Source organism: Sorex araneus, chromosome 4 (assembly GCF_027595985.1).
Source record: "Sorex araneus isolate mSorAra2 chromosome 4, mSorAra2.pri, whole genome shotgun sequence".
NCBI lineage: Eukaryota > Metazoa > Chordata > Mammalia > Eulipotyphla > Soricidae > Sorex > Sorex araneus.
In genome coordinates this window covers 46,635,233-46,657,266 of record NC_073305.1, presented here as the reverse complement: position 1 = coordinate 46,657,266, position 22,034 = coordinate 46,635,233, and the positions used below count along the sequence as shown (strand labels likewise).

Genomic DNA, 22,034 nt, shown 5'->3' with positions numbered 1-22,034 from the left:
GAAGAATGGGTGGGGACTGTCCCCTTGGACACTGGTGCGACCCTGCCAGGGCTACCTGAGTTGCCGAGCGGCGTGGACATGGACCGGACTTGCTTCTTAGCACAGACGGCTCAAGGCCCTGCTGGGTACATGATGGGCCCGAAACCTTTTGGGTGTCTAAAGCAGGGTGGTGGCCATTGCTGAGGGGACAAGCAGCCCACAGCAGGAAGGAGGACCTCAGGATCTTTTAGTTTGGCTTGTTTTGGGGACCACACCCAGCAGTACTGAGGACGGTCACTCCCTTCAGCGCTGGGGGACCCTAATGGGGGTAGAACCGAGCATACAGCCAGTTCCAGCACTGAATTATCCCCCAGGAGCATTTTTCTTTCCAGCTCTTTGTGGGTTTATTTGTTTGTTTGTTTGTTTTTTTGCTTTTTGGGTCACACCCGGTGATGTTCAGGGGTTACTCCTGGTTCTGCACTCAGGAATCACTCCTGGGGGTGCTCGGGAGACCATATGGGATGCAGGGAATCAAACCCGGATAGGCCGGGAGCAAGGCAAACACCCTATCCGCTGTGTTATCTTCCAGCCCCGCTTCTAGCTCTTTGGGACAAAAGGCAAGGATGGGGGGGTTATAATTGGGAGTACATCTGGTCCCCAAAACTCCACCAGAAACTGCAGTGTTGTCTCTGCCCCTCCCCTTTCCCAGGGCCAGCAGGATATGGCTGGTCAGGCTAGAGGCTGGTCATGGGCAGGAGCAGCAGGGCTCTGGGGTCTCCCACATCAGGATGAGCAGCCCTGCCTACAGGGAAAGTTTCTTTCTGTTTGTTTTTTGGACCACACCCGCCGAAGCTCAGGGGTTACTCCTGGCTCTGCACTCAGGAATCACTCCCGAAGGATTTGGGGAACCATATGGGGTGTCAGGGATGGAACCCAGGTCGGCCACGTGCAACGCAAGTGCCCTACCTGCTGTACCCCAACAGAGAAAGTTTCTTCCAGGACCTGGCAGGGCCCCTGGAGCCTCAGAGGTTCCAGGGCTCTCCACGCTGCAGCTGGCTGTGGCCCACCCCCCTGGCAGCTAGAAGTGGCTGCCTGCTCCTCCCCACCCCCTCCCTCTTTGGGCTTGACTCTCAGCCCTTGTCTCTCCCCAGCTGTTTCTCCCACCCCCAGATGGGTTAAAAATACCAAAGCTGCCACCACCCCAGGAGCCTCCTTGAATCTGAGTGGCGTGGACCAGCCTCACGGCGGCGGTCGCCTCTGGGTGGGACTCAGCCCCCTGCTCTGGGACCCACAGCCTTGGTCTAGAGCCAAGCCTGGGCCTCATTGCCTGAGGCTCATGGGCCTCACAGCTGTGCTGTTGGGGTGGGGGGAGGAAGGGGGCGCTTCTCTGGTTGGGAGAGGTTTGGGGAGCCAGCGCTAAATCCTTGGCACCCAGCACCCAGAGACTCAGGGGTGGCTGGGCTCCAGGCCTGGACAGCTCCCGGCAATGGGAGAGTCCCAGGAGACAACACCATGGAGTCCCTCCAGTTGGGGTGCAGGACACCTGGGGATCCCCCCTGTTGCCTGCTACTTGAAAATGCCTGGGAATTTCCCAACTGCCAGAGACAAGGACAATTGAGGGCCACCCCCACTGGTGCTGGGACAATGGAGCCTTATGCCCCGCATTTGGGGCAGGGGAGTAGGACCAGGCAGGTGGGGGCCCAGCCACCTGAACCCAGTGAAGCCCCCTGGGTAGTCAGGCTCCCCCTCATTCCCCAGCTGCCACCAGAGAACCCTGCCCGCTGAGCTCCCGCAGACACTGGGTGTGTCAGGGGACAATGCAACCCCTCAATGGCCCCTCTGTGCAAGACTCCCTCTGGGAGGGGAGGCACCATCTCCGGTGTCTCTTCCTGCCGGGTGGGCATCAGGGCCCCGGAGCTCCCGCCCCACCCGCGAATCTGGGGCTCAGCGGGCCCAGGCCTAAGCGCGGAAGGAAGGAAGGAGGCAGAGATCCTGGGCTGGGCACCGGATCCGGTCCTCCCCGCGCCGGCCTGCTGCCCGGCCCCGAGGGAGAGCAGGAAGGGCCCGCGGACTGGGGCGGGGACGGAGGCTGCGGCGGTGATCTCCTTCCGACGGGGCGGCCGCGGCCTCTCATCTGCTGCCAGCGCGGGGACGGCAGGTGTGCGGGGGTGGAGCCCCGGTCCCCGGCTCCCTCCTCCTCTCCTAACCGCGCGCCCTCCCCGCCTCCGCGGCGCCGACCCCGGCCCCGGCCGCTTTGTCCGGTCGCGCCCGCCGCCGCCCCACAAAGCTGTCTTTGTGCCCCGCGGCCTGCGCCGGACCCGCTGACGTCAGCCTCCGTGACCAGCGCGGCGGGGCCGAGCGAGGGCTGCGGCGCCCCCTGGCGGCCAGAGACGGAGGCGCCCGGCCCCGCCCCGCCGACTCCTTGCCTTGGGTTCTGCACGTGCCTGGCCCACAGTTCCCGGGCCTGGGGCTCAGGCCCCGGCCACCAGCTTCAGTGTATGTGCACCCTTCCCCAAGGCCCGGGGAAGCCTCTGCATTCACAGCCGTCCTTGTGCAACCAATCCCAGGGCGCTCCTCACTTGAGGCCTCCTCCAGGCGGGCCTGCCCCTGCTGAGCTCAGGTTTGCAGGCCTCTGGAACAGACTGTGTGAGTGCGAGCTCCCTGCATGAGATCGTCTGAAGAACACCCCCTACTTTCTGCTTGGTCAAACCTATGGGGGCTGGCTGGGGGTTGGAGTGATAGCACAGTGGGTAGGGCATTTGCCTTGCACGCAGCTGACCTGGGTTCAGTTCCCAGCATCCCATATGGTCCCCCGAGCACTGCGAGGAGTAATTCCTGAATGTAGAGCCAGGAGTAACCCCTGTGCATCGTCGGGTGTGACCTAAACAGCAAAAGTAAAAAAAAAAAAAGGCCTATGATGGGGGCTGAGTTTTGGACGGGCCTTTGGGATGCATCCTGTACTAGGAAGGGAGTGTGTGTGGTGGTGGGGGTGGGCGTGGGCAGGAAAGGGGGGACGTGTGCAAGAGGCTCTGGGCTGGGAGGAGAGAAGTCAGTCTCCTCTGCACCGGCCTCTCCTGACACCCCTCCTGTGTGTAGAGGAAGGCCACCTGGCCTCAGACTTCAGGTGCTGGAGAGGCCCAGGAACCAGGAGGTTAGACTGGTCTGGAACCAGAGACAGTACAGCGGGTAGGGTGCTTGCCTTATTTTGCACCTGACACAGGTTCAATCCCCAGCATCCCATATGGTCCCTGAGCCCTGCCAGGAGTGATCCCTGAGCATCTCTGCATGTAGGCCCAAAACAAAGAGTAGTCAAAGAAGAAATACTGGGCACCAAGAACAGGACCGAGTATTACTGGGAGAGCCACACACATCACCCCAAACTTCTGTGCCCTCATGAGGATTAGGGGCACTCTGGCACCCCTAGACTTAGGTCTCTGCCCCTGGGGAAGAAGAATGCAGAGATTTCTTTCTACATTTTATTATTTCAAACCAGGTGAACAATTCCATAAAACATGTGAAAAAAAGCAAGGAAGTGTTCAACGCCGAAGGATCCGGGCCTTGCGCAAGGGCGGGTGGGGCGGGGCCCCTCAGCAGGCAGCGGTGGTTCCTAGGTTAGCGCTAAGGAGCTACATTTAGGTTAATGGAGTCAGGGCCCGGGGGCGCACTGGGACGGGACCCTCAGTGACATTGGCAGTTGTCTGGAACAGCCCTTGGAACCCGACTCTGTGGAGGGCGGGGAGGGTGTCACCCCACACAGAGGGCAGCCAGCGAGGGGACGGGTGTAAACACGCAGACACATTCAAGGCACGGAATCACTGGAAGGGACAACAAATGATCAGGTTTCCAAGGTTTAAATAGTTTTTGTCTAAAAAGTTTTCTTGGTCTGAGTCTTTTCTCTTGGTCTAAGTTCGCTTTCTCTTGGTCTGAGTTTCTTTTCTCTTAGTCTATGTTTCCTTTCCCTTGGTCTGAGTTTTTTTTTTTTTCTTTCCTTTCCTTTTTTTTAAAAAGCTATGAGAACAGAGTGAGCAAGTAACCAGACAGTAGGTTTCTCAGGGCTCTTGTGCTTTTACCTTTGGGGCCTCCGAGCGGCTGGAAGGGTGGGTGGGGAGGAGGCCCCTGTAAACATTTGGACTTGGGCTGGTCAGGGGCTGGTGTTAGGCGAAACCAGGGGTTGGGTCCCAGGCTGGAGAAGTGGGTGGCCCTGCAGAGACAGGCCTTGGGAGACTCAGCTCATGTGTCCCTTTCCCATCGCCAAACACAACAATGGCGAACACCGGGACGGGACCGCAGTCATTCCCAGCACCCGGGATGAGGTGAGCTTCAGATAGGGGGACCTGTGGCAACCCCTCCCTGGGCCTCTGCAGCTGAAAGAGGGGCAGGGGGACCAATAACAGAGGAAGGAAGGGGAAAAGCGGCCAGGGCACAGGCGGGGAGCGTGGTCCTCTTGGTCCCGTCTTCCTCAGGGGCTGGGGGGAGCAGAGTCGGCGGTGGCCCTGGAGGGGGAGGGGGGACAGGGATGAGTCAGGATGTGGGTGAAGAGAATCTGGGGCATCTGTCCTCCAGCCGCCCTAGACAGCCACCATGGCCTCCTAGGAGCTGTGACCCAGAGGCGGGCGCCAGGAGCTGGTTAAGTCAGGGGGTTGGTGGCCCTGGCAGAGTCCCCCCACCTCCCCAAGGATGATGAGATTTCTTCAATCCACACCCCCCAGGTGGTGGGGGGACTCATGGCCTCCTCAGGCCAATAGCTGGTGAGCAGGGGAGAGGAGGGGCAGAAAGGGAAGAGCGAGAAAAGAGAAGGGGCGAGTGGGAGGAGGAGGAGGATATGGAGGAACAGAGGGACAGGGATGGGCTTTCTCCAAGGCCGGACAGGATGGCCCAAGTGCAGACCCAGGACCTGGCCTGGCACATCTACTGCCTGGGCAGAACGGAGCCTGCCAGTGCCATCCCGCCATGCTGCCCTCTCCGTGTCCCCAGAATCCCACCGTCCTCTAACCTAAATGGGTGCCTGAGCTCAATGCCCACTGCCAGGCCCCACCCCGCTTCGGACCATACCCCGCTTTGGGCTCACCATCCTGCCAGGCCCCACCGCCCCTCAGAAGAGGCCACAGTCCTTCAGGTTGTTCTTGATGATGACGTCAGTGACGGCATCAAACACGAACTGCACGTTCTTGGTGTCGGTGGCACACGTGAAGTGCGTGTAGATCTCCTTGGTGTCTTTGCGCTTGTTCAGGTCCTCAAACTTACTCTGGATGTAACTGGCGGCCTCCTCATACTTGCTGGCCCCTGTGGGAGACAGAGAGTGAGGCTGCGGGACAGGTGGGCCCCTGTGGGCAGAGAGTGCAGGAATGGCCAGACCAGCCGAGCAGGCAGGCGCCTGCAGCACCAGGAGGGACCCAGTCTCAGGGTTACCCTTCTGCCCAGCAGGGGGCGCCCATGGGCCACCGAGTCATGGCCGGCTCCCCCAGGCCCCAGCGCCTCACCAGTGTACTCGGGGAAGCAGATGGTCAGGGGGCTGTGTGTGATCTTCTCCTCGAACAGGTCCTTCTTGTTGAGGAAGAGGATGATGGACGTGTCTGTGAACCACTTATTGTTGCAGATGCTGTCAAACAGCTTCATGCTCTCATGCATTCGATTCTAGGTGTGATGGGGAGAATAAGCAACGCAGCCTGGTCAACGCCAGCCGGCACCAGCACCCCCACCCCTAGCCTCAGCCTCTTGGCCACTCACCATCTCCTCATCCTCAGCGAGCACCAGGTCGTAGGCGCTCAGGGCTACGCAGAAGATGATGGCGGTGACCCCCTCAAAGCAATGGATCCACTTCTTCCGCTCGGACCTCTGCCCGCCCACATCAAACATCCTGTGGACACAGGGGCCCCTGAGCTCCAGAGACGGGGGTTTCGAGACAGGACCCCGCCCTGCCCCACTGCACAGCCCACTGAGGTCAGGCCACTCGGAGGAGCAGTCCTCCAGGACTTGTGCAACACCAGCCTCGAGGGGGCTCAGTGAGGGGGCCCACACAGTCCCCCCTCCAGCCCTCTCGGTGGGCGCTGCCTCCACCCGGACGCGTCCTCACTTGAAGTGGAGATCCTTGAAGGTGAAGTGTGTTTCCACGATGCCCGTGGTCTTCACGCGAGTCCGCAGCACGTCCTGCTGTGTGGGGATGTAGTCGCTCTGCGCGATTCGCTCCAGGTCGTTCAGGTAGCTGGGGACAGAGTGGGGTGTCATACGTGCCAGCAGGGGCCTCCTGATATGAGCCAGGGCCATATCAGGAGGGCCCCTTTCCCTCCTGTCCCCTCACTCCTCAGGCCAGGCCCCGCCTGCATTAGCCCTTGCTCAGGAGAGAAACCCTGACCTCTGGGGTCACAGCTGCAGCAGCATGGGCGAGGGAGGGGGACTACGACATGGACTGCAATGCTAACAGGTCCAATTACGGCTCCGCTGCTGCAGAGAGCCCTCTGCATCCCTCAGGTCCCTCGATGCCGGCAGGGGCAGGATGGGTCGAGGCCTGCAGGCGCAGTGGGCCCTCTGCCCAGCGTGTACTAAAATTCAGGCTCCTCAGAGGGAAGGCAGGGACACCTGCTGGCAGAAGTCCCAGGGGCTCCTCATTACCAGTCCCTGTAATCAGTATCTGGGCTACCTTGCCAGGCCCTGGGACCAGCCCTGCCCCTGCCTCAGTTTCCCTGCTGCCCTGGCACTGTGGGCAGGTCCTGAGCCACTGTCCAGTGCGCTGTTTCGTTCCTGGGGAGGGCCACTGGGCCAGCCCTTGGCTCCCACCAGTAGTTGGGCCAGAGGGAAATGACCTCAGAGACACAGGGACAGAACAGAAAAACAGGAAGGGCCATGCGGGAGCGTGACGCATGTGCTGTGACCTGCAGACCGAGGCCCACCCCTACAGCAGGCCCCGCCATGGGCTCCCCATAGCCCCTCCTCTTTCCTGGTGGCGGGGCTCATTGCTGCCCTACAGAAGTTTTGGGCACTGGAAGGATCCCTGTCCCCGGGTTGGGGGGCTCTCCATCCCCTACCCTGAGTGATCTTATTGCAGTGAGACCATGCAGGTGAGTGTGGCCTATGTCCACGGCCGAGTCTGTTCACCAGTGGACAGTGCTCGGCACACAGCAGAAGCCCCCCCCGTGTGGGAGTGGGAGGAGCCTGGAGCGTAGGCACGCCGGGCACTGGGCCTGACAAGCTCTGCTGGCACAAACTTCCCTGACCTCTGGGAGGGGCAGTGCTGAGGCCAGGCCTGGCGCTCCCCCAGCTTTCCCTGGGTTATTTGGCTGCAATGCTCTCACTCCTCCGGGGGGCTGCTGCAAGGAGAGTGGGGAAGCTGTCCGTGCATCTGCGGTGGGGCTTGGGAACCAGGACTAGGCAAGACCCACATTCCTGGGCAGGCATGGGCGCGAGGGGCCGAGGGGGCATGCAAAGGAGGGTGCAGGCCTCCCGGTGGCCCCAGGCCTGTGGAGTTGCACACAGTTCTGCAGGCAGCCACGAGCATCACCCTCTAGTCTGGTCCTATCACCCAAGGGTGCTCAGCACTGCACTGTAGGCCTGGCACTTGCGGGTTATTTGGAGCTGAACCCAGTGGGCTGGGCAGCTTATGATTCTCCAGCTGCGTCGAGGCTCAGCCCACACACATCTGTGCCCGCACCCACCACCTCGCCCCCTGCTCAGCAGGCCACAGCCCTCTCTGCAACCCCAGCATCCGGAGTATGCTGTGCCCCTTTGTGGAACCCCATCCCTGCCCACACCCAGGCCCTGACCCCCGGGGAATCGTCTGCTCAGCTCATCACTGCTGCAGAGAATGACAGTGTCCAGGATGGCCTGCAGGGAAGGTGCTCTCTAGGCCGGGACCCGTCCCGTCCCGCCCGGCCTGGCCCTCACAGCACTCACTAGGCGGCAGAGTCATTGAGCTGGTACTCCCGAGAGCGGCCAAAGCACGCTTGCACGCCATGGTCAGCCCAGAGCCTCCGTATGACGCCGGACAGGTCCTCTGGGAGCAAGCCCTGCTCCTCGGCCGTGCACGACAGCGCAAACAGCTGCCTGGCATCGTCCTGGACACAGCAGAATGGGGGACCCATTAGATAGGTGGACATGCACGCATCGGGGAAAGGGCCCAGACTGGAGGGAGGGGTCACGTACCGCGCGGGAGGAGTCGGCAAAGTCAATCTGAAGATTGCCCATGGCTTTGACAATGGCCATGATGGACTGGATGGTGTTGCTGTAGACGACCGCCCGGTACTGCCGGCATTCCTCTTCGGAGTAGCCATCCTCGTGGATGATCCTAGTCACCAGGGGTCAAGGGTTAGGGGCCACAGGGTACAGGGGTCTTGCCCTACTGCTTGGGGATGCTGGTACCTGCAGGGACCTCCCAAAAGAGGCAGACAACCGGCCCGGCCCATGGAGACCCGAGGCACCTCTGGAAAGGGCTCAGCCTGGGGCAGTGCAGGCCCATAGGAAGGGGGTGGAAAAGGGAGGTGGCCAAATTGGAGCTGCCTCATCCCCACAACACTTACTTCATCTGCTTGACAATGGTGCTCTTCCCCGACTCCCCAGCACCTGGAACAGAGGGCGGAGGCGGTCATGGGAAGGCTGGTCCAGGGAACCCTGGAGACCCAAGACCCCTCCCCATGGCCTCCTGGTGGCAACACGGAGGTGGTTAGGCAGCAGAGCCATGAAGGTCGGGCCGGTGGGGCGCAGCTGCCAGGGTGCCATGCTGCCCCTTGGGGGGGTCTTCCCTGGCCTTCGCGTTCTGCACACCCCACTGCCCTGGCTGGAGACTTGCAGGCCGCCCCGCAGGAGGCAGCCTGTGAGTCCGCTCACCGCTGTGGGCCAGCACAGCCCTCTCCCCATGGCCACGATGAGGCAGGGCTGCAGCCGAGTCCTGCTCTACCCGCAGGGCCAGCACAGGCCCTCCGCTGTCGCAGAAGCTTCTCTGGCCTGAGAGCCCCACCTGCCTTCCTCCTGGGTGCCCACATGCCCTCCTGTGATTGTCCAGGCACCCCCAAAACAGGCACTGCCTCTGTTCCCACTTTAGGACTGGGGAGACTGGATACAGAAAATTCAAGGTCCATGATTCCAGCCAGGGTTCAGAAGGGCAGGGGCCCGGACGAGCAGGCCCGCAGTGCCTAGGCTCCCAATCTTGTCCAAGTGTGGTTCAACATGAGATGATGCTCTGAGTGGTGCCGACAAGCACATTCCCAGGCCTGGAGGAGCAGCACCCAGGCTGAGAGTACCTGCCCTGCAGCATGTGGTCAGGAGTTCCAAACCCGGGTGCCCCACATGTGCCAAGCAAGGTGCTGGCACCTGCCTGAGATCCCTGGCACCACAAGCCGCTTCTACCACAGTCCAATGTGTGAGGAACACAGAGGTGCAGCCCCCACAGCCATGGCTCACATCTTAGTGCTGAGTACACTCAGAGGCTCAGTGTACCCTGCATGGGGAGTACATGTACCGGCCACGCAGCCTGATGGGTGAGCTTCAGCGGACGGCCACGTCGGGCGTGTGCTGAGCCCCACCACCACATCCGTGATGAGGGCGGGAGAGGGAATAAATATACAAATAATTTGGAAGGGCCACCCCCAGCAGTTCTTGAGGGCCACCCCCAGGTGGGGGCATGGGACTGAATGCGGGCTCCTTTGTGCACATGATCCAGCCTGAGCGCTCTCCTGGACATCACTATTATTTATTTATTTATTTTGCTTTTTGGGTCACACCCCATGATGCACAGGGGATACTCCTGGCTCTGCACTCAGGAATTACGCCTAGTGATGCTCGGGAGACCATATGGGATGCTGGGGATCGAACTCGGGTCGGCCACGTGCAAGGCAAATGCCCTACCCGCTGTGCTATCATTCCAGCCCCTATTTTTTTTTTTTAAGGGCCAGGAATTGCTCAGGGATTAGGCACACATCCTGCATGCACATGACCCAGGCTCCACCCCTATCCCGGCACGTCCCCAGCACCACTGGTTCCAAACAGTGCTGCACTGGCCAGCCCAAGCATGGACCCATGTGCACACCTGACTGAGTATCACAGGGGAGTGACCCCGAAACCTTCTGGGTGCTATTTGAAAGACACCAAAAAAATTAGAAGGGGAAAAAAAAAAAGCTGGGGCTGGAGAGATAGTACAATGGGGGAGGTGCTTGTACTGCACATGGCCAACCCAAACCAAACCGGTTTGATCCTAAGCACCACCAGGAGTGATCCCTGAGAGCACAGTCAGGAGTAACTGCTGAGCATTACTGGGTTTGGCCTAAAACAACAACAAGAAAAAAAAAAGCAGTAAAAGGAAGAAAAGAAAAAAAAGAAAAACCAGCAGCAGATTCCCAGGATCAGGGAGGTATGGCTCAGGGCAGAGGTGTGAAGCCTGAGTTTGACCCCCCCACACCACATGCTCTGCCCCTGGCACGCCAGGAGTCACCAAGGCTTCCAGCAGTACTGGGAGTGATCCCTATGAAAAAGCAGATTCCTTGGTTCCACCCCAGACAGAGAGGCAGATGTCCTGCAATCAACTCCGCAAGCTGCATTTCCAAGTGTCTGTGAGACGGGGCGGTAACCCCCCCTTTCCTGAGCGGCTCCTGGCCCCAGCGGCAGGGCGATGGGCCCCCAGGCCCAGCTTGTCCACAGCCTCAGCCCAGAATGCCCCAGTCACACCTGCACCGTCTCGAGGCGTCTCTCTGGGCTGGGCACCCCTGCCCTGGCCACTTACGTGTCCCAAGCCCCCATCACCATGGCAGATTGGGGCAGGGGAAGAGCAGCTTTGGGCAGACTGGCCCCCACACCCCTCAGGGTCAGTCATGAGCACCTCAGAGCCTTAAGCCTCACCAATGCGAGCAGCAGGAATCAAGCCGTCGGCGGAGGCCACATGCTCTGCCATCACTCCGGCCCCCACCTGACAGCGAGGACAGAGGCCACTATCCACTCAGGCCCCGGAGGCCCTCCAGCACATGCAGTGTACAACAAGTAGAGGCAGACCTGACCTGGCAACCCCACACCCCGCAGGCCCACAGCTCCCTGGGAGATACATTTCCCCTGAGGCATAGCTGTGGCCCTCAGAGGGGTGGGGTGGGCCGCCACTGGGCAGGCTGCGGAGGGTGGTGGGTGAGCCAGGAGTTGAGCCCAGGGCATCCCTGGCATCCCCCCTAACACCTTCACCTCAGAGTGGGGTCATGAGGAGAGGGCCTTGAAAGGTCACAGCTACTAAAACACATTCCTGGAGACGGCCGTAGTGCAGGGAAGCAGCATTAGCTAGGCTCGCCCCAAGGCTGCAGTGACCACAGGACCTGTGGTGTCTGTCCGCCCAGGCCCCAGCTTCTATCACAGGAGGTACCAGAAGGACAGAGGCTGAGGATGCGAAGGAGGGGTAGTGCAGGGGTTAAGGCACTTGCTTTACATGCAGCCAATCTGAGTTTGATCCCTGCCACCACATTTGGTCCCCTGAGCTGTGCCAGGAATGATCCCTCCGCAGAGTCAGGAGTAAGCCCGGAGCACTGCTGGGTATGGCTCCCCCAAAGAAACAAAACCCAAAAAGACCCAAACCAAAAAGATTGTGTATTTGCTGGTGGATGAGGGAGCTGACTGGCATTCAGGATGGGGGGCTGAAACTCCACTGATGGCTTTCCTGACACTCAGGACCTGAGGTTTAGGAAAAGGGTCACACCCTCTAGCATGACTCTGGGACCCCTGTCCACCCAAAGGGTTGATATCTCTGTCCGGCTGGTCAATTACTTTTAAGTTTGGGTGGGGAGGGGTTTGGGGCGCTCACAGTGATGCTCAGGGGTAACTCCTGGCTCTGCACTCAAGGTTTATCCAATCATTCCTAGCAGGTTTGGAGGACCATATGGGATGCCCACGGATGGAACCCAGGTCGGCCGCATGCCAGGCAGGGGCTCTACCCACTGTACTATCACTCAGGCTCCACCGATCACTTTCTTGGTAGGTTGCGAAAGCCCCTTGGTAGCCCTACCCAGCCATGGAGATGATGACACCCTCTGCATCTCACTTCCCCAGTAGAATAGCAGCACATGCGGCAGACATGAGGCGGGCAGGCGATGGGGTGCCCCTCACTCTGGGCCATGCTCTGTCCAGAGGGCACCCCGCGGAAATACTCCCACTGGACAGACGGACAAATCAAGGGCACAGACCCCATTCCTGCACTTGGAGCTGTCCCTCTGTCCTGCCAGTGGCTATGACTCAGGCGGGAAGGTGTGAGGGGCAGCCAAGGGTGTGGTGTTAGTGGCCAGGCAGGAAGTCAGGGCATGCCGAGGGGCACCGAGAACAGGGCAGGGGCCAGAGGCTGAGGGAGACTAGTACTGCACCTGCAGGAACGCAGTGGGGACCGGGGGGCTTGGCCTCCCTCTGCATCTCTGCAGAGAGCCCCCTTTCCTCCACGCTGCTTGGCTTGAGTTCACCACACTTGGCCCCCCCGCCCCTGCACCTGGGCTCGGGATCAGTGCCAAGACGCTGAGTTGGGGACTGGTGGCTCGACTCTCCTGCCCGCCCTCTCCAGCTGAGGGAGACCAAAGGGACCCACAGAGGCTCCCACAGCTCACACCGCCTCCCGCTGGGGAAGAGCCTCTGTCATCTGGGGAGCAGCTGTGGGCTCCGGCAGGCGATGGTGTGCCAGGGTGCGCCCCGGTTAGCAGGTGGCTGCTCGGCACCAAGACATCTGCTCCTGCTCCCGGGGGCTCGGCACGGCCCAGGAGGGGGGCAGTAGGGCACCGCCTGCCTGAGCAGCCCCCCTCACTGCCGTCTGTCCATATTGGGCTCTCCATCCGGGGGACACGGCTTTCTGTGGGGCCTCAGTTTCTCCTCGCCAAGGCAACTAAGCCTTGAGCCGCCCCAAGCATCCCAAACCCGGTGCTGACTCTGATCCTTCCTGAGTATTCCAGGTGCTGCAGCCCTGCTGCCTGGCCCCCGCCTGGCCCCTCATCTGTGAAACAGGACACCCCCTTGTCTCCTCCAGGGAGGGGCCGAGGAGTCAACAGCAAGTTCTTCCTGCAGGGCAGGGCACATGCTGAGCAGAGTCAGTACTGTTCCTTTGGATGCCCTGGAGAATAGCCCCCCCTCATTTCCTGCAGCCCACCATGCCCTTGAAGCCTGCTGTGCTCCTCTCCCTGGGAGGCGCGGCAGAGGTTGCAGGCGCAGCACGGAGATGGGGAGAGACCAGCGCTGGCTCAGTCTGACTGAAAGGAGGCACAGCCGTGCCGGAACTTCGGGCCCTGGGTCCCAAGATGGAACCGCTCACTCTTCTGTGGGAGTTGGGCCCCAACACCCTTCCACACACCCAGTGCCCCGCACAACCCGGGCTGGCCTCCTGCCCACGAGCATCGCTGCAGACACTGCCGCCTGGGCGAAGATTCCGGAGCTGGTGGGCTCCCCCGTACACGTGGGGCCAGGGAGAGCAGCCAGCCGACGTGGCGGGCCCAGCCTGCTGATGAGAAGCAGAGCGGTGGGGAGCCCGGGCCGACTTGGGCGGTAGCCCGGCTCAGACCCACAGCACCAGGCCCGCCCTGCCACTGATCCCGCCTGCTCTAGGGGGGTACCGGGGAGAAGGTGGGGATGAGCCAGGGGAAGCCCACCCCAGGAAGGTGCCACGTGGCAGACCAGTCAGTGGTTGCGGGTGAGGGCCCAAACGGGCTGCTCCTCCCTTGGGCCTCTGGGCCCCAGATCTGCCACCAGGGGGAGCCCAGTAGCCAGACACAGTTGGGGGTGGGGGGAGCCCGACCACAGCGGGGTGCATTTGCTTTTGTAAAGAGGCCTAGGTTCCAGCAGCTGGGGGAGGGGCTGGACCCTCACCCCTTACCCCACAGAGCCTGGGAAGTCTGGGGCCTGGGAAGAGGCGGCACACAAATGAACAATGGAACACGAGGGAGGGGGAGGCCACACAAAGACCCTCCGAGCCCCGCCCCGGTGGCGGCTCTTCCTTCCTCCAGGTGCTCCCTGCACGAAGCCTCTCTGTGGCAGACCGGAGGTCCCAGATGGACCCTGAGACGCCCACACACCTGGGGCCTGGCCTGCACCGGGCCACCTTCCCTCCGCCAGGCCCTGCCCCTCGGTAGGGCAGCTCTGGCACCTTCAAAGGCTCGTGATGACCCACAGGGAAGCAGCACTGGCCACCAGGACCTGCCTGCTGCTGCCAAATCAGCCCTGTGCCAGAGAGGGCTTCTGTGCCAGCAGGCAGACAGGCAGCTCTGCCCGCACCAGGAAGACCCGCCCAGAGGGGACGGGCGCTGAGCTGGGCAAACTGTTGGCTTCTCAGGCGCAAGTCCCGCCCTCCATGGGAGTCACCTGCCACAAGCCAGGTCGCCCCAAGAACCAGGCCACTAGTCATATCCTCTTCATGGACGTCCCTTCATTTAAGAATTCCTTGGCTGCTTTCGAAGACTCTGAATAACCCCTCAACCCCATTTCTGATTCCTTCGGGTGGATCCAGTCTGTGAAATGCACCGAGCCAAGGCTGGCCCTGCCTGGCCTCTCTCAAATTCCCCGAACTGGGAAATCCAGCCCGGCTGGTCATTCGTTTGTGCCTACACTGGCTCATACTGGGAATCAGGGCATTACAGGCAGATGCCAGCACTGGTTACCGAGAGGAAAAAGGGCACAAAGTTGGGAAGGGGGTTCCCGAGAGGCGCAAGGGGCCACCACCTACACAGGCTGCTGTGGGCCTGACTCACAACCTGGAGCTGGCTGCGTTATCTCTGATCTCTTGTCCTTGACGATTCATGTACCCCTCCACCCCGGCCTGACCACACAGAGCATCGGGAACCTCTACGGGGAACAGGGCCACTAGACTAAGACTCGGAGGTCCATCCAGCCTGCTGCAGACACCCTCAGACACACACACGGCGCCTGCACCCACTGCAGTCTGGACCTGCCCGGCTCAGTCCTTGATGGAACAAGTGTAGAGCCGGGGAAGATAAGTGGCCTGACCCCGACCTGAGAGGGATGGGGAGGAGGGCACAAGCAGGGGTGGCTGCCTGGAACAGCATGAGGTCGCCTGCAGAGATGTGGATCCCCATTCCAGAGCTGCAGAGATGTGGATCCCCATTCCAGAGCAGACAGCGCCCTTCCAGCCCTGACCCACCTAGGAACCCCAGCAGTTGGGTGAGAGCTCTGAGCCACCATCTGGGTCACATCTTGGTGTTCCCACCTACTGGATAAGTCACATCAGGGATTCAGCCTCAGTTTCCTCATCAGTTCCAGCCTCAAAGGAGCAGTCATGAGAATCCAGCCCCCCTCAACTGGAAACAGATGCTGTTTGGGGCCACACCTGGCAGTGCTCGGGGAACCAAGCAGTGCCGGAATGCCGGGGGCAGAACCAGCGCTTCGTGCACTCAGACTGTTGAGCTATCTCTCTGCCCGACAGTTACTGCTCTCCCCAGAGGGGAAACTAAGGCCAGCCCCAGGTCCACAGGTAGTAGCAGGGGAACATGAAGGCTGGGCCGAGGCCCCCTCTGATCATCCCTGAGCAGGGAAAACCCAGTGAGCTAATCCTGGGGCTGCTGCTCCATTTCCGGGCATTCATCTCCGCCTGCCGCCGCGGCCTTCCGGCTTTGGAGGGCAATGGCCGCTGGGGAACACAGGAGCAGCCTCTGCTTTCCTGCAGGCCCGCCCCCTGGCGTCCCTCTCCCAGCCGCCACTTCCTGTGGACAAAGGAGGGGCTGAAATCCTCCTCAAAGCTGCCACCTTCTCCAGGGCCTAGGGCCAGGGGTGTCTGGGGCAGGGCACCCAGCTACTGGGACAGCTACTGGTCAATAAGGTGGGCCCTGGGGTTATGCAGATAAGCCTGCGCAGGTGAGTTTCACCTTCTAGATGCTTCTGTACAGGGTTCACAGCCGCCACCCCGGGCAGAGCAGGAGTGGCCCTCTGTTCTCTTCCTCTTTTGGGCTCCTCCTCCTCCAGCTGCTTCCTCCTTTTCCTCTGGTGTGGACACCACTTCCCCGAGGGGCCCAGCCCTGCCACGCAGACTTCACGGCCCCTCCTCCCTGGCGCCCACTACCACCCCCGTGCACTCTGAGAGGATGGAGTTGCCCGCAGCCCCCCACCATCCAGTCAGCTGAGTCTCGAACCAGCCTTAGCCAACCCCACCTCCAGCCACTCGGGCTCTGGGCACTGGCTGTGGAACCCCGGGCAGTGCACTCAGGAGGGCCAGCATCGCAGGGCCAGTCGGCTCCGCAAATGCTCAGTTCTTCTTCCAAAACCGGCCTGTCCCAGAAGCAGCATGGCTGAGAGTGAGGTTGGGGATTAGTAAGAACGAGAATGTTAGGCTAGAGGGAGCTCGGTGGGGTTGGGTAGAGGGAGCCCCCACCCTGCACTGGTGGTGGCAGGAGGGGCTACCTGTTAGCATGGGTCCCTGGGGTCCCTGCCCCAGGCCTCGTCCTCTGCCCTGCAAGGCAGACAGGGCCTGTGTCGGTGACCCTTTCCCATCACTGACAGATTCTGGGCTGAACTTCCTGCCCCGAGATCCTGGGAAAATAGGCCGATGCCACCAGAGGCTCTCATCTGCCCATCCTGACCCTCAGCAGGTCCCATGGGGCTCAGGGCGACAGTCACATGAGGCTCTGGCCCAGGCTGGGGTGTGGTGGGGCTCAGTGGCTAATAACTTAGAACTTTTATGGACAAACCTCCTCCCCCCTTCCTCGTGTCAAAAGGACAGGGTTCAGGGACCAGAGAGATAGCACGAGTTAAAGGAACTTTCCTTGCAAGCAGCTGATCCTGGTTCAATCCCTAATACTGTATAGGGTCTCCCAAGCACCACCAGGAGTGATCCCTGAGTACAGACCTAGGAGCAGCCCTTGAGACTGTCAGGTGGGGTCCCAACCCCCCTTCCACCCCTCTCCCCAAGAATGTGGCTCCAGGGCTGAGGAGACAGCCTGAAGGGCTGGAGCACTTGCTTTGTGTGCTGGAGCCTTGGATTCATCCCTGGTACCACATGGTCCTCTTAGCACTGAGAGTGGCCCCAAAAGGAGAAAGAAATAAATAATGAGGCTCAGGAAATAACTCAGTGGTAGAGCACGTGCTTGGCTTGTGTGAGGCCTTGGGTTTGGGCCATGGCTACAAAACAAAACAAAATAGAATTAAGAATGGGTGGTTTTTAGAGATAGCGACCAAAAGATACATCCAGAGACTGAGCTCCAGTACAAGGCGTTCAGAACCGAAGCGCGCCCTGCCTTGTTCAACTGCACCGTGCTGCCAAGTGCTCACCCTGTGCGAGGCCTGGGGACCTCACCGGGTCTATCAGCCTCCCCCACCCTGGCACTACCTGCTGCTACTGGCTGGGCGGCCACTTGCTGGTGCTGGGCAGAATCCTGTGCCCAGGCCCAATGACTGATACACTGCCCGGCCCATCTGGCAGCCGAGGTTACAACCACCCAAACCCATGCTCCCCAGCTGGCCAGGCTTCCGGTCCCCTCTGTCCATGGCACCTGCTTTGCTCTCTACCCTCACCGGTACTGGGGTGGCCCTTCCTCGCACGAGTACCCCGCGTGGGAGTTACACCCCGCAGGAAGAGGCCTATGAAGGCCCGGGCTTGCTCCTGCCTCAGCAGGAGCGTTTCTTAACTCAGTTGCATCAATGTGGGGCACAAGCAGGATGCAGACTGAGGGGGTCAGAAAAGGCTGCAACCGACCCACAGCCCTCACACAGGCGTGGGAGCTCCTCGGGGCCGGGGCCGCAGCCGGGAAGACAAAGCCAGGCCCGGCCTGGGGGGAGGGGTGGGAAGAAGCAAGTCCCCCACCCTACTGCCCCGCCCCCCATTCAAGTGCTAATGAGCTCCAGCCCCTTGGAGGGCTGGGAAGAGCCAGGAGGGAGGAGGCTGATGGGCAACCAGCCCACCTGGTGCCCAGGGTCCACAACATTCCCACCCCGAGACCCCCCAGAGGTTGGGATGTTAGTCCCCCGACAGTCAGTCGCTCCAGCTGGCACTGGGACCTCCCACCTTCCTTTGAGCAGCTGAGGGCAAGGGAGGGATTCCCCGGTGCCCGCGCACAGGGGCCAGGCAGCCTTTCTCAAGCCTCTGCTGGGGTGTCCGAGCCTCACACCTGTGGCTGCCGGCAACGGCCCCAGTCAGGAAGCTCTGGGTGGAGTGGGGCTTTGAAGCCAGGCCTGTGGGATCCCTTCTCCCCGCTGCCAGGAAACACCCCCCAAGGCCTTCCGACCCCAGTGCCCTTGCTGGGTTAGTCTCCAGTCCCCAGGGCCTGTGAATTTTTCAAAGCCATCAAGAGGAACCTTTCCCGTCTCCCCTCCCCTTTCTCCGGGCACCACTACTCCCCCCTTTCCCCAGCCAGGGTCCCAGGCCAGCCCTTCCCATTCCCTCCTGCTGGGCCAGGGCCCAAACAGGCGTCCCAGAATGGCTTATTCCTGTTTTTTGGTGGTTCCCAATTGTTTCATTCCTTCCATACCATACACGCTTAATAGGCACCTACGGTATCTCGGGGCCTTTGCTAGAGACAAAGTTAGACAAAGACCACAAACTCGCTCCTTCTCTTTGGGCAAACCAAAATTGAACCCTGGCATGTCCACTCTCCACTGGCCAGGCCAGGAATGCCTGCAGCACTGTTTTGGGCTGAGGTCCGTGGCTGTGGGGCAGTCTAGCCACTTGGGCTGGACAGGCCTTGGTAGAGCAGTAGAGGACTCAGGCTGGACCTGTGGCTGGCCCCAGACAGCCTGCTCTCAGGGAAGAAAGCAAATGCAAAGGCCCGACTGGCTGTGGAGATGGAAACAGGCTGCAGACCCTCAGAAGTTCCTTACGAAACGGGCTAAGATGCCAGTGCTCCATGATGAGACCAGGAGGAAACAGCCTGAAGAACCTCTCCCAGTATCAGTATCTGCCCAAACCCCGAACTGGATAGAGCCTGACCACCTCCACCTTCTACCAGGCTGTGTGCAGCGTTCGTGCTGACCCACCTTATTCGACCATCCACCCACTGCCAAGATCCAAGTTCACAGGAGGTTCTGTTCACTCAACACATGGAAAAGGGTGGACCCATCAGGTGCCAGCACGGAAAGCTCAGAAATGAACTGGGCACAGCACAGCCCCTGTCTGCAGCCTGTCTCTGCAGCCCGGGACATGTGTCTCTGGAACTGGAGTCAGAAGGCAGAAGAGGGGGCTTCGCCAGCCTAGTGGGGGTGGAGAGGGTTGTGTCCAGGAAGTTTCCTGGGTGGTGACCCCTGAGCAGAGTCTTGAACCTGATTGTTATCAGGCAGGAGTGAGTGAGATGGAAGCAGGAAGAGCGCACGCCGAGGGAATGGCAACTCCAAAGCCCATGGCAAGAGCGCCGGAGAGTGTGCGCAGAGCCAGCTGAAGGGTGGAAGCCACCTCACCTCTCCTTCCTTCGCAGGATGCTCACAGAAGCCCATCCCAAATTGGAGCTACCCCCAGCTCACACTTGGGCTTCCATTCTCCTAAGTACCCAGCCCAAGTCCCAGGTTCCACCTGGGGATGACTGGCTTGTCCACTGAACTGGGTCAGGGCGCCGAGTATCCCCATAGCCCCCATGGTATCAGCTACTCTGTCCCTGCCCCCAAATCACAGGGAAAACCTCCCTCACCCCCATCTGCCTCTGCCCCAGTGACAGTGACTGTCCCCGCCCGCCGCCACTGGCTGGCTGGCAACGGAAGCAGGGAAGGAGCCAGTATGCGGGCGGGGCAGCAGGCGTGGTTCTGGCTGAGAGGGAAGGCTGGCACCTGCCCAGCCTGAGTCCCGCTGCCTGGAAAGAGTCCTATCCGCTACGTGGGACAGGCGCCCGGCAGGTGAACCTGCTCTGGCCTCCCATCACTTCCTAAGACCTGGCTCTGGAGAGACTGGTGGGCAGGGCTCTCTCCCCCTGCCGGTGGGACTTACCCACCCCCCAACCCCACTCCCTGCAGGAGCCTCCTAGGCACTCTCTGGCCCCAACCCAGGAAGCCCATTTTACAGAGGACACCAAGTGGGGCGGGGCGGGGGGGGGCAGGATGCTGAGAAGGTCCCCTGGGCCCAGAGGGACCTGCCAGCCAGGCATGGGAGGGGGTTGCCCAAGTCCTGAAGCTGAGCCCAGACTCCAGTGGGCAGGCCTGGAGGGCTGGGGTGGGAATCCAGAACAGGCCGGGGGCCCTGTGTCCCTAGGTGCCCCAGCTCAGCCCTCGTCCTGTCACCCTCATGTCTACCATACTAACTGCACTCAAGTCTGGGGAGGAGCTGGCTGGAGACCCCAGGCCGAGCACTGGGAGGTGGCCCAGCGGAAGCACCCTCCCCAGGCCCAGCGGGTGGCAGCCACGGGCATTTCACTGCGGCGACACCCACTCACAGCCGCTGCCGCACTCGCAGCTGAGACAGGAAGAGGCAAGCGCCCAACGCAAAACAGCCCAGGAGGCTGGGCCGCCGCCCCTTCCCGCCCCTTCTCTTCCTCCCGCAGCGGCAGAGGAGCGGATGCCATTTTGAAACCTCCGGGGCTGTGTCCCCGAGGCCAGGCCCCGGGGTGGGGGGGGCAGTCAACAGATGGGCCTGGGAGGGAAGGTAAAACTGGCCCTGGGCTCTGGGCTCAGCAGGAAAAGCCCCACTTTCCCAGTCTGTGGACCCCACAGCAGCTGTGGGGCTGAGGGACCACACCCCCCACATACACTGTCCAGCCTCCCTCCCCCCTCCCCCAACTCTGAAACCCCCTCAAATCAGGCGGCCACCCAGCACCACACCTGCTCCCAGTGGGAGGGTGCGGGGACCCACAGTCTTTGTAAAAGTCCACCTCTGCTGCCCACCCCAGCTCCTCACCCAGCTGGTCCATCACATCCCCTGCCAGAACTGCAAGATCCAATCCGACCAGATCTCTGGCCAACTCACTCCCCCCAGGCCTCTGGGTCCAGAAGGGGTGCTGGAAGCCCGGCCCCCGTCAGCAGATTTCCTTGGCTTGCCCGCCGGGCAGCAATATGTCGGCTTACCACTTCCACTTCCCCCCACCCTGGAGCAGCCACCATCTTCCCCGGCCTTGGAGGCGCTACAACCCCAACTCCTCCACACTCCCTCCTGCTCCCCAGATGTCCCTCCCTTGGGTCTGGACCTGGCTGAGAAACTGGGAAGCGTTTAGCCAGCAGGAGCTCCCTGGGAAGCTTTGAGACCTTGCCCCCTCCCCCGGCAACACCAGTGGCATCTCAGCGCAGCCCCTGGACCCCTCCTCCCAGCCCAGCCATCCAGTGCCGCACAGGAGGGGGTGGGGAGGCTGGGAAGGGCAGAGTGTCGGAGGGGGTGCAGGGGTCTGTGGGGCGAGGCCTGGTGGGCTAGAAGCAGGAGGCGGGCGGCTCTGAAAGGCCCACAGGTTCCAGCTGGAGGGTGGAGGTTTCCCACCAAGAAGTCCCTGAGGTCAGGGTGCACAGGTGTGGGATGTAAGGTCTAGTTAGGGATGGGGCACAGAGGAGAGAAGAGGGAATGGGTGGGGGCGAGGCAGATCGTTCTGCCCAATAGGAATGGAGGAAACAGGTGGTGGCTGACGTTGGAGGGTGAGTGGGGCTGGGGGTTGGGGGGAGGGCTAGGGAATGATGGAAGAACCAGGTAGGAGCTCTTGGGCCTGTGAGGTTGGTCTGCAGGTCAGATGCCGTGAGGCCGAGGAGACTGGGTTTAGCTAGGTCTGGGATATGTTGGGGTGTGTGCGTGTGCGTGTGTGTGTGTGTGGGGGGGGGGTCTCAGAGACCTAAGCCAACCCAGAGTTTCCAACCATTATTTAGGATCCTGGCCAGGCTAGGAGTGATGGCCCAGAGGGAGTTGGGCAGTTCGAAACCCTTGTCTGAGGGTGCGGGCCAGGGCCTTGGGGGTCCCCGGCGCAGGGTGCGGCCTCACCCAACAGCAGCAACTTCACCTCCCGCGCCGCCTTCTCGCCGTCTTCCCGCAGGTTCTTGTCGATCATCTTGGAGCGCTCGGCCGCCGCCTTGTCCTCGGCGCTCACGGTGCAGCCCATCCCGCCGTCCGCCGGCCCGGACACGGCCCCCGGCCCGGCTCGGCCCCGCCCGACCCACTCAGCTCCCGCCGCCGACCCTCCACGAGCAGCTCTCGGGTCGGCAGTTCCGAGCGTCTACCGGGCGGCGCCTTCTAG

General features: G+C 61.4%; 1 protein-coding gene across 1 annotated transcript; it reads right to left on the bottom strand.

The window, feature by feature from the left end:
- Positions 1–3,441: 3,441 nt before the first annotated feature.
- Positions 3,442–22,034, bottom strand: GNAI2 (G protein subunit alpha i2). The gene is made up of 9 exons (XM_004615227.2): positions 21,782–22,034; positions 8,490–8,532; positions 8,116–8,257; positions 7,867–8,027; positions 6,053–6,181; positions 5,707–5,836; positions 5,460–5,613; positions 5,048–5,262; positions 3,442–4,472 (listed from the first exon to the last, which is right to left on the bottom strand). Exons 1-8 carry the CDS (start codon positions 21,897–21,899, stop codon positions 5,072–5,074), a joined length of 1,068 nt encoding a protein of 355 aa, XP_004615284.1. The 5' UTR covers positions 21,900–22,034; the 3' UTR covers positions 3,442–4,472; positions 5,048–5,071.